The following is a 12,551-nucleotide window of genomic DNA, read 5'->3' as shown; positions in this document are numbered from 1 at the left end:
GAACGGACTTGAAGACACGGGAAGGGGGAAGGGTAAGTTGGGATGAAGTGAGAGAGTAGCACTGACATATATACACCACCAAATGTAAAAGAGATAGCTAGTGGGAAGCAGCTGCATCGCACAAGATCAGCTCAGTGCTTTGTGACCACCTAGAGGGGTGGGATAGGAAGGTTGGGAGGGAGGGGATATGGGTATGCCTGTATACATACAGCTGATTCACTCTGTTATACAGCAGAAACTAACACAACATTGTAAAGCAATTATATTCCAATAAAGATGTTAAAAACATCCACTTTTGTTTTATGCATTAGGCACCCACGTAAAGATTTCAATTGGAAAAAAAGATCTTCTGGTTTATGCCACCTAGTGGTGATTGAGATAAATATGACTGCTGGCTTAAAAAAAAAGATTTGAAGGTATCTGTACTATAAATAAGGCTTAACTGGGAGAAAAATGTTGACAATGTGATAACATCTATTACTAAATATCATTTAGATCACAGGTATTCAAAAATAGGATATTTCAGTAAAATCAGTTGGGAAGATTAATTCAAATAAAGCCAGAAGAGTAGCTTGCTGCCTACATGAGCAAGCAGGATATCTGATGTGTATTCTAAGATGACACCCATGTTTACATCTATTATGCCATATCAAACGCCACCTTAATTCTATCAAGATTTTCATTATGGAGAGCTCCTTAAAACACAAAAATTGGGTTACAATTGGAAAAGGGGAAAAAATAAAGGGGCATTGAAGGTAAGGCGAGTATTCTTGAATGATGAGGAATACAAAAACAAACCAAGAAACGAAGGTTCCTTAGAGGCAGGGTTACCCACTCCCACTACGTGCAAGATGGAAAGGAAGGGGACGAGGGGGCAATCCGGGGTACGAAGAGAATGTAAGAGGAGTCCTCAAAGGGACTGGGTTCTACTCCTCGGCTCTCAGCGGGTGTCCCTGAGTAGAACCACACTTAACCTTTCTGAACTCCCAGACCCATATCTGTAAACTGATGTGATACAACAAAGGGATCCCTTTAAATTCTAATATTCTATCAGGCAATCACCATAGGAAAAATATTCCTGAATCTTTAATTAAAAAAAATAACTTTGGTGATACCAACTTAGTAAAACAATCCAGAAAGAAAATAAGTAACAGCACTTAACGCATTTCCCGGCACACAGCAAGTACTTCATCAATATTAACTACTAGCAGATAGGAGACTTAGGGAGATGTCAGAAAGGGGAAACAAAAGGAACAGAAAGAAGGGAAGGTGAGTCTAGCACAAAGTATCTTCTAGCCCCAGCTCTCACATTATTACACATTTAAATACCTTCCTCATAAGTGTGAACCAAAAATATTCTTATCATCATTCTGTATGAGATACTTCTACAGTTAAAAAATTATCATCTTTTGATAAGAAGCAAGAAAAACGGTCTCTTTACACTCATTTTATTAAACAAATAAGGCTGGTAGAGGAACTTTTATTTAATGCATAAACATATAATTCTCTTTATTAGAGAAATTGTACATATCGGTGAATATGGTCAATGGTCACATCTATGGGTTAATTCTTTAAAAATCAGAACCAATAATTAGGATAGATTCTATGCTCTCTTTGTTACATTGTGAAGTGTCTTGTGTAGTCATATTCTATTGTTGGAATGACAGCTTGTACAAATTTCAAGAAAATTAGAAGATACCTAAAGGTCTTTAGCTAAGGAAAACAGATTGGTAAATAGTTCTATGATTTAAGCTAACATTGTAAAAATCCATTTTATTTATTAAGCAATAACTCCTCAGAAGAAATACAGAAGACAAAATCTTAAATCAAGTATATTATATTAAAAAAATTCATTCATGCAATTGGTGTCTATTCAGCATGAGGATCTCTATAAGAATGACTGACCCGGCCGCGTTTAATATTTGCATGTAAGACTTCTTAATGAGTACAAGTTCATATTAGCCCAAATATTTTAATATAAAAATAAGGACAAGGTTGTACATGTTTAAATGAGTGGGAGATGGTCTTTTTATTGCCTATAAGTTTGCTAGAGTATGTCAGAAAATGAGACAGTGTAAAGAATATAAAAATACTGAAGGAAAAGAACAAAAAAATAAGTAAAAACCCTCCATAAGGAATGATTCTTGGTTAGTAATATGTACTTGCCATATACTATACTGGAATAGTCTTTAATAAATCTGCTATACTGGACTGTCTTTAATAAATTCCTGAATTTTTTTCTATGTTCCACTGCACTTAGAAACATGAAGAGATTAATTTTTCTCAGGGGAATTGATGACATTTATGAATTATAGAGTCTTCCAAGTTGCTACACAGCTTCCAAAACAGAGATAAATGCTCAAATTATGCATAACAGAATTTTAAGAGTAATTCTGGTTTGGACCAAAAGTTCTTGGTTTGTTTCAGTTATCAAATCAGCCCAATGTTTCTCTGAGGCACACATTCTATTAGCAATGCTTAGTTTATCTGTAGTTCCAAGACAGTGGTGACCCCTCAGTTTACATCTAACACTGAGTGGCAGGAACCACCAAGTCGAATGTCAATCTAGCATCAAACTAATTCAAGCTATTTGGTATTTAAATCATTGACTCTTGACTGCTTTTGATGAATCCATGCTATGGGTATGTTTATTTCAGGATCCAGTAGTTTACTTAATTCCTCTTGCCAACCCCAGAGAAATAAAGAGGTGCTCTTATCTGGAGAAAAATGAAAATACTACATTTGAAGACAACCTGAAATAGATTTCAGGTGCTTTACTTTTTAATTAACCTATTTATTTAATCTGAATTCTTTCTTTGCTTCACAGAGAACTCAGACTGACAAAACCCAACTTTACTTTTACCTGATAGAAAAGTACGTTTTTGATAACATGTTAAATCAGAAATATACTTGAAAAGATATTCATGTGTTATCCTCTAAATTCACAGGTTATTCATCTTTCATCAACAGATTAAGCACTTTGAGTTCCTTTTCCATAAAGAGTTCACAGTTGTGGAATTGCATACTCTCAGCCACTGCCTCAACAAACAAAAGCGCTTGGCAAGATGCTACCTAGAAGTACATATTGCTCTGAAGCTCTGTAACAAGGCAGAGCTAACTGGTGCACACAGGGACATGTGCTTATCAACTGAACAAGGCCAGAACTATCACAATGTAACATTTTCTAAATAAATTAAGGACTCCCACTAAGACTTCCAGATGTGCAGGGCTAAAATAAGTTATACTACTGTGCCTTAAAGTTTATACTAAATTTCCCAAAAAGTGGGAAAAAAAATCCCAGAAGCAATTTGCCTCTAGTCGCATACACAGGTAAGGATACATATGAACACCAAGTTCTCCCCCTCCTTCTGCAACAGTCTCAATGATTTTCTTCATCACCTCAGCATGCCTAAAAGCAAAAGAACACATCTTATTAGTACAGATCAATTGGATCAAAGTAGGAAAATCAAGTTTTTGTTTGCGAAGAAACCTACATTATTACACCTACGTTATTACCGCCTGTGAATTAATTTTAATATATAACAGTACTATTGTAAAATATTCTCCTCCCTACTCCCCAACAAGCCAGACTGTTGAGTCATGCAGACAGTTTTATTGTAGCCATGGTAGTCACAAATGAACACAATGGGACTAGTTAGCTTTCCTATAATGGGGGTGGAAGGGAGGTAGGGCAGAAAATCAGAGAAAGGGAAATCATGCCAGGGCATAAATGCAGAGCAAGGGCTTTCTGCTCTGAGAAACAAAAAAGAACCTAAACAGGCAAATTCAAAAAAGCTACATGGTTAACAGCTGGTCAAATAAACACAAAGATATTTATAAGGCTGTGATTTTGACTGTTTCAATGTTTAACAGAGAGTAAACCAAAACTGAGTTAAAGAAAAGCCAACTGGTCAGAGTTAAGAGGTTTATATATATATTTTTTTCAGATTAAAATTATCTGATTCTATTTAGAAAAATTTTTTTGGCTTTATATAAAGAAGGATATTTATCTGAAGTTTTCCACAAATTTTTCTGTGGCCAACTGGTGAATCTCCTATGCTATAGAAAAAGGTGGCATCAAAGTAATTGCCTGAGCATATAACTGAGAAAAGGGCGCTGTACAAAAGAAATGAACTTTTACACATATCCTGGCTTAAATAACACCACTTCAATTTTTATGAGTACAACCTTCATGAAAGAGGCAGTCAACTTAGAAGATGAGAATAAATGTATTGGCCCTGAGAATATGAAGACATAATCTGAGGCAGCCAACGGCAAGGCCTAAAATGCCCTTGCAGTCTCATTTTACAGGGCCCCAGCTTTTTTTTTTGCCTTATTTACATTATATTCCATAATACAGTCATTTACTAAAATGTTTAACATCACCAGTTAAATTACTTATCTCTTTTTCCCGCTGAGTAAAGTTTATACTTCAGAAAGAGACCTGCCTCAGTTTGATAAGCTATGTCCTAAACTCTCAAGCCATAAGAGGAACCAAAAAAATAACTCTCAAAAATGAAAACCTTTTAGATTAGATAATTTTAGATAGTTTTAGTTTTAAACTAATGACTCTTGAAATACTTTTCATAGTTAGCATTATTAACACTCTTAATACAACTAAACTTGAAAAATGAACTAGACTTCCTATGGGATAGATTTTTGGAATAAAAGGTTGCTAAAAATGAGAAGAAAATATTAAAGGATTTTTTAAAACAAGACTCTTGCCTCTAATTAGTCAATGGAGTATCAGAGTTTTCATCTGAAAAATACTGTTACCAAAATTGCTCAATGATTTGTAGAAGTTACCCATTAGAAATAACTGAAAGAATTTAGCATGTAATTTTTTTTAAGGAAAATTCTAAACAGACCATATATATAGATTCAGTTTCACTTATTTGGCCCTGTGAAAACACATTAATACAAAGAAATCCCAAATTATAAAATGTACTTGATTTGGTACGGCTGAAAACCTCTTAATTGAAAAGTAATAGAAATTCTACATACATCTCCCTTCACTAACCAATAAAAAGAGATAAATAAGTCACCTAGAAAAAGCACAAAGTTAACTTTACATTGCACGTTCGCAGAAAGATATATCACAATAGAGCAAACCATGTCTAAATGATTAGTATTTTTTAATCTGAAAAGGATCTTCCAAAGTATTCTTGGAGCTAATAACAGGAGTGAAATCACAAAGATCTATACTATAACTAAACACACACAAAGGACAAAAATTATTCTTAATGAATTTAAACTTAAAGGAAATTGGTAAGGTTTTTTTTTCTTTGTCTTATATATTATTTAAGCACAAAAACATTCCTAAGGAAGACAAAAGAGAATTTTATTTATTAAGTAAATTTTTTCTGTTCAGGCACCATGTTTATACAGACTCCCAAGTAGTAAATCCATGAAGTATACACACACACACATGCACACAAATACACACACACAAACAGACACACCTGCATGGGTGAACTGAACACATAGGAGGTGGTGGAAGATGAGGGTGATTTTCAATGGTCACTGTTTTCTTCACATGATCTTGACTGATGTCTTCATACATGTGCTCAACTGTTAAAGGCTGCCGTTGCTAAAACCATAAAAAGTGCTTAATTTGAAATTACTGTTTAAAAACTTTTAGGCCTAAACTTCAGGGTTTATACTTATCCCTACCTCCCACATCACTTGCAGTTCTGAATTCTGTACTATTTAGAATCACCAGATTATTTTGGGCCAAGGATTTATTTATACCAAGTAGGGAGGGAGGGAGGAGAGAGTCTGTCCATCAAGGTTATGTGACATCAGCCACCATCTAATACAGAAAAGATCCCACAAAAAGGCAGGTTTATGGCTATCAAAACATTTTATAACTTTCTAACATCTTTTAGGCCGATTCTGTTTTATTTTCTTGTTTCCCATTTATAGTCATTGGAATGACAGGTTAAACAAGTTAATTTTATTTCAGTTATCCTTTAATTCAATTAAGTGAAATTCGTAAGGAAAAAAACTACATGCAATATGATCATTCTGCAAATGCCTATATATCCAATAGATATAATCCCAAATAAAATTTAATACAACAAACCAACTTCAATTTTCCTCACATTTTGAAGGGATAAATAAGCTCAGGGACCAAGAAATAAATGTAACAGATTATTTCTGTGTTGTTACACAGTGGTGTTGTTACAATGAATAATTCAGTTTCTTCAAAATAAGAATCAAACTCAACATAAATCACAAAATTATAAAACAAATGATTTGTAAAATTTAAAAGGCAAAAGTATATATCCATGGGCCTAATGACAAAAGAATTCAACACAAAAATTTAAAATATTTACATTAAAATGTCTTTATTTTTACCTCATCATAGCCGAACAACCACAGTCGTGGTGTCTGGTAATATTTATCATAAGTGATGTAAAGGTCATAAGTTCTGGTTTGCAAAATAGCATCTTCACCTCCAGCATCAGTTTTAGCTTTACAAGCTTCTACTAGTTTCCTTGTATCTAGAGTAGCCTGGTAACAGTGGAGAAAAATTTACAACTATTAAAATCACTATGAATGTCATGTTTTAGAAAATCTATTTTTCCCATCCCATATATTTTTTATTCAACAGCAGATATAACAAAATTTAAAGCTAAAATGTTATATACTGTAAACAATGTACACATATTAAAAACTCATTTGATAGATCAAGATATTAAGAACACTAATCCCCAAGTTTACTCATTAAAAATTAACTAAAGAAAAAACTTGATTTACAAACCTCATCTGTTTCCAACAATCCACTCTCTTCATATTCTGTTTAGAAAAGCAACAAAAGATTAATCAAGTTCGAAGTAATTTCCTAAACCAAATTACATATTACTTCAGAGTATCATTCAAAACCTGGGTTTTTGCTTTTGTTCTGACTGAAGATATTGAATAAACATGAGGGAGCTAATTCTATACTTCTAAAGCAGCAGACACTTTACCTGACAAAGCCAGAGAAAGTTAGCAGGCTTAAGGCTTGGCCTGTGCTACAACAGTCTATTACTAATACCAACTGGCACAATAATACTGTAGAGCCCTAGGTGACTCCATAGGGTGCACAAGGCTATTTATAGAATTGCATAAAACGTGCTCGTTAAAGTCATCACTGACTTCCACTTGGCTGAATCCAGTGGTCAATTCCCAGTTTTCATCTTAATTAATTCACCTCTCAGGAATATCTGGCATGATTTATTCCCTCTTCCTTGGAAAGTTTTCTTTCCTCAGCCTTTAAGATACTACATTTTCCTGGCTTTCCTCCCACCTCACTAGCTTCTCCTTCACTATCTCCTATGCTGGTTCCCCTTCATCATCTACAGTAACTACGGGCTCAGTTTTTGGACCTTGCCTCTTCTTTATCCACACTTACTTCCTTGATGATTTCATCTAGTCCCAATGGCTTTAAATGCTGATGACTCTTAAATTTATTCCCTGACTGCAAACATGGATACCTAATTGTTTATTTATGACTCCAATGAGTGACTAAGGAGCAGAGCAAATATCACATGTCAAAAACTGAGCTCCTGACTCCCCCTCCAAAGCCATTCACTCCTACAGTTTTCCCCATCTCAATAATGACATATTTCCAGACATTTGGGTCAAAAACCTTGGAGTCACACTTGAGTACTCTCTCTCCCTCATGTCACATCCAATCCAGCAACAAATCCTTTTTCGGCCCTACCCTCAAAATATGTCCAGAATCTGCAGTTTCTCATCACTTCCAATTCCTACTCGAGTCCATGCCACAGTCATTTCTTGCCTAGATTATCAAAATAGCCACCCAACTGTTGTCCCTATCCTTTCACTCTATTCTCAACACTGAAGTCACAGTGATTCTGCTGAGATGTTAAATCTCGTTCTCAGTTGTTCCTCTACTTAGAAAAACCCTCCAATGGCTTCTTGTCTCACTCTGAGTTAAAGCCAGGGCCCTACAAGATCTGGTCCCCGGGTTACCTCTCTGACTCCATGCCTTATTACTCTCCCCTCTCTCCTCTCTAGACATAGGAGCCTCCTTGCAGTATTTTATACAAGCCACACATGCTCCCACTTCAGGGCCTTTGTACGCTTCCTCAGATATCCAAATAGCTCGTCCATTCACTTCCTGCCAGACTTTACTTAAAAGGCATATCCTCAATGAGGTTCTTCCTTGACTAACCTATTTAAAAATTACAACACTCATCGTACTACAAGACTCCCTATCCCCTCCCACCTTTATTTTTCTCCCTAACACTTATAACCATCTAAGACAGTATATATTTTGCTTATCTACTGTTTTTTGTCTGTGTCCCCTAAATCAAATATTAGCTCCGTGAGATCATGTCTACTGCTTTGTCGCCAGCACCAAATACAGTATCTGATACATAGATACTGTATTGCTTGATAAATATTTGATGAATCATGGATGAAAATTAACTGTTATATTAGATACCAACAACACTGTTTTTAAGCAAAATTCCATATACAGCAATTGTTTCTTTAACTCTATCCAAGGGAAATGTAACAAACATACTACAAGGCTGCCAGATAGTTAAGGCAGTCCCACAGCTTGTACTCTAAAAACAGTACTTTATTCATAAGGTTCCCCACTCCAACCACGACAACTGTATGCCATTCAGAGACAAATGGAACCCAGAAAGAGTATTTGTACAGAAGGTGGTTCTGACAATTATGAGACATCCACGTGGAAATGAAACTAAACAAGTAGATGTGAAATTCAGGAGATCTGGGCTGGGGGTTTAGACATGGATGTCTTGAGCGCAGAAATGGTATATGAGGTTGCTGTGAGCCATTTCGGTTACAAATAACTCATTTGGATTTCCTCAAAGAATAGGAGTACACAGTGGAAATAAGGACAAGATTCTTACAAGAATTCAGGAACAGATATACAGCTAGGTTTCACAGAAACTCAAAAGTAATTTAGGAAACGAAACTGAAAAAGGTACTTTTAAGTAAAGGCTACTCTGGTTGATTAGGCTATGCTGTCACCTCCTCATCATCGAACACCACTTGCCATTATGGTGCTTCAACTCTACTGACACTACCTTCTACTTTTGCATTCTCTCTCACGAAATCCTATGTATTGGGGGGATTTAGCCACCTTACAGCCTCCAAAATATCTGCCTTGTCTTTTTTAAATCCTCTTCCTTTTTCCAACTAACCCTCTCTCTATACATACACATATTCATATTTAAACTCTCATAGAGAATCTAATGTAATTTATACACTATTTTTCCTGTTGTAAACAATTCTGTGCCAGACCACAGTATTCAATTACAGAAGTCATAAGAGCAGATAAAAATCTACCTGGGAGTGAGCAGAAAAAAAAGAAGTGAAACCCCATGAAATAGTAACATTTAACAGTGAAGCAGAAGTAAAAGAGCCCAGCAAGATGACTTTAAAAGAAACAGTCAAGGAAAGACGAGGAAAATCCTGTGTCAAAAAATCAAGGGAGGGGCTTCCCTGGTGGCACAGTGGTTGAGAGCCCGCCTGCCGATGCAGGGGACACAGGTTTGGGACACGGGTTCGTGCCCCGGTCCGAGAAGATCCCACATGTCGCAGAGCGGCTGGGTCCGTGAGCCATGGCCGCTGAGCCTGCGCGTCCGGAGCCTGTGCTCCACAACGGGAGAGGCCACAACAGTGAGAGGGCCGTGTAACACACACCCAAACAAAAAAAAAAAAAAAAAAAAAAAAAAATCAAGGGAGGAAAAAAAAGAGGAGGAAATGGTTAACAGAATCAAATAAATAATGCAAAGAAGGTAAGTAGAATAAAGACAGATTGGATTTAACAGAGAGGTTGTCCTGATGACAGCAATTTCTTCATCTATTTTAAATATCTGAGGTTTCACCTGTATTAAAGATTATTATGCTAAAGAAATAGGAAGCTTTCAGGCTTCCCTGGTGGCGCAGTGGTTGAGAGTTCGCCTGCCGATACAGGGGACATGGGTTCGTGCCCCGGTCCGGGAAGATCCCACGTGCCGCAGAGTGGCTGGGCCCGTGAGCCATGGCCGCTGAGCCTGCGCGTCCGGAGCCTGTGCTCTCTCCGCCTGTGAGAGGCCACAACAGTGAGAGGCCCGGGTACCGCAAAAAAAAAAGAAAAAAAAATAGGAAGCTTTGAACAGCCTTATACTTTTAGACCTGTATTACTGTGTTCTGTTAGTACAGTGGGTTTCAATCTCTTGTAACAATGAATCACTAATGCAGTGAGTCTCAGCTAGCAATCCTAGGCAGGCACTTCAGATTTTCAGGGAGCAGTGGGGGGATTCCATGTAGTTCAAAAGGCCCCATTAAGAATCACTATCATAAGGTTTTAGTAGTAAGATGTTATCAAAAAGGAAAAAGAAAATACTAAATGCCAGAACAAATTTTGTTCTGTTCTGAAAGAATTTAAGAATTAGCTTAAGAATCTGTGTCTTACAGCTGTACCCAGCATTAAAGATTTATGATCAGTACTGATCTCAGCAGAAATAATGCTATCACGGCTATGCTCTGGGTGAAGTAGAAGAGTCTAAGACCAAGATAAGTTCTGTGCTGATTAAATTTAAACTAAACAAATCCTCTCTAGGCTGTTAAATGTTAAATTTAGAACTCAGTGGAGTAGAATTCTTAACTCACATCAATTATACAAATTCTAAAAGCAATATTCTATTGTGATTAAAGCAAATCCAGAACACAATACCTTCCATATCTGCAGCTTCTCCTTCATCTTCCTCTTCCTCCTCCTCACATAATGCTGAGCAATCTTGGAGTTTTATACTGTCCTTTGAAATTGATTATATTTAAAGTCACTTAAATATGTTCATTAGTTCAAATACTGAGCACCCACATGCCAGCAGTGCTAACTAACCACTGTAAAAATAAGAGTGATAAGATAGTTCTTATGCTCAAGAAACTCCTCCATCAGATGACAAACCCATAAGCCAATCTTTAAGAGTGATGTGCTAAGTGCTGTGACTGAAAAATATAAAAGTATCATAGAAGCACCAAGTCATCTAAAAAAGTTGCCAGTTGCACTTCCAACAAAACAATACTTCTAGTTAAGCAATTCATTAGTATTAGAAAACCAATTCAAAGTTAACTTGCACACTTAAAGGAGAAAAAGTTATATATCTATAAATCACAATACATTTATAAGTTAAATTTATTATTATAAATATCATATTCTCTAATTTGTTAACATTCCTGACTGAATTAAGCAATTACAGTTATTAGAACACATAAGATTTCAGTTCTTAACTACATCTGCACTAGAATGAAATAATGCTAATTAAAGCCAAGCCTAATATACAATTATCATTTTCACAAAATTAATATTCTAAAAATCTGAAGTCAATGTAGTAGGTAAAAAAATTGGACATCTACTTTCACCTAATTTATAATTTTATTCTGGATAGCAAGTATTCTAAGCACTAAATTATAAATAATCATGTAAAGTCTATATTAAACAGGAAGTGACAGGGAAGATATATTCTAGTTGTAAATTATTCTAAATATTCAACCTTTACTAGGACATAAGAATGTTAAGTGGGATACAAAATACCATATTAACCATTATTGCATTTATTAAAAATTCTTAAAAGAATTACCATAAACCTATCAAACAATGCTATCCACACTCCTCTGCCATTTATCATTCCCAAAGTCTGAAGCATACATACTAATGGCTAGAGTAAACAGGAGCTTCTGATGCAGCAAAGCCATTTATGTAATTTTTCCTTTATCATTCAAATTCTCCAAAAAGTAAAACTTCAAAAGGATGAATTCTCAGGCTGAACTGAACCTTAAATCCCTAGCAAGCATAAAATTGTACACAGGGAAAAAAAATATTGTTTTGGTTTGTAACACCTTCTGTTAAGCCCCAGCAACAAATCCCAAAAGATCCAAATGACAAAAACACATAAAGAAAACTATCTTAAACTAGGAACTGTTGTAGTTGAATGTTTCATAAGGACAGAAGGAACACAATTATTCTGTCCAAATATTCTATCCTCTAAGAGATTTGACTGTGAACAAAATAGTTAAGAAAAGATAAGGGTGAAGGCATTTCGTATTTTTTTCTATACTATTTCAAACAACTATATCAAAAATATGAAGACAACTGTAATCATTCTTTCTCTAGAAATGGAAAAGCTAATGTAATACAGATAGTCTAAATTAACTGAAAACTTTCAAGCAGAAAATTTCTACCCAATTATATATTTTCACCCTTCCTTCAAATAAACTGTACAATAAAACCCATTTAGCTTCCACTTATCCAAAATGTCATGATTTTGGATGACATAAACAAAGTTTCCTTTAAATTTTCAAAACAAAAAATAAAACAAAAAAACAAGAATCCCTCAAATTAGCAGTAAATTAAGAAACTACAGAAGACATGAGTAAATTACTTAATGCTTAAACTACAAATTTAAACACGATACCATCAGCAGCTACTGATCAGCAAGTAAATAAATCCCCTCAAAACCTCCACTTGAAGACCATTTGGTACTTATACTTAAAAAAGCCGTTTCTTTTAAAATGGTCTA

General features: G+C 35.4%; 1 protein-coding gene across 1 annotated transcript in view; it reads right to left on the bottom strand.

The window, feature by feature from the left end:
- Positions 1-1,432: 1,432 nt before the first annotated feature.
- Positions 1,433-12,551, bottom strand: part of ATG3 (autophagy related 3) — a 29,122-nt gene continuing 18,003 nt past the window's right edge. The window contains exons 7-12 of the mRNA XM_007458160.1: positions 10,706-10,787; positions 6,767-6,801; positions 6,361-6,516; positions 5,463-5,590; positions 3,341-3,409; positions 1,433-1,699 (exon numbers count right to left, since the gene is read on the bottom strand). Of these exons, the coding sequence (XP_007458222.1) occupies positions 1,618-1,699; positions 3,341-3,409; positions 5,463-5,590; positions 6,361-6,516; positions 6,767-6,801; positions 10,706-10,787 (552 nt within the window). The 3' untranslated portion in view covers positions 1,433-1,617. The remainder of the gene's footprint in view (positions 1,700-3,340; positions 3,410-5,462; positions 5,591-6,360; positions 6,517-6,766; positions 6,802-10,705; positions 10,788-12,551) is intronic.

Source organism: Lipotes vexillifer, unplaced genomic scaffold (genome assembly GCF_000442215.2).
Source record: "Lipotes vexillifer unplaced genomic scaffold, Lipotes_vexillifer_v1.1 scaffold1303, whole genome shotgun sequence".
NCBI classification, from domain to species: domain Eukaryota; kingdom Metazoa; phylum Chordata; class Mammalia; order Artiodactyla; family Lipotidae; genus Lipotes; species Lipotes vexillifer.
This window is presented reverse-complemented; position numbering and strand designations above follow the sequence as displayed.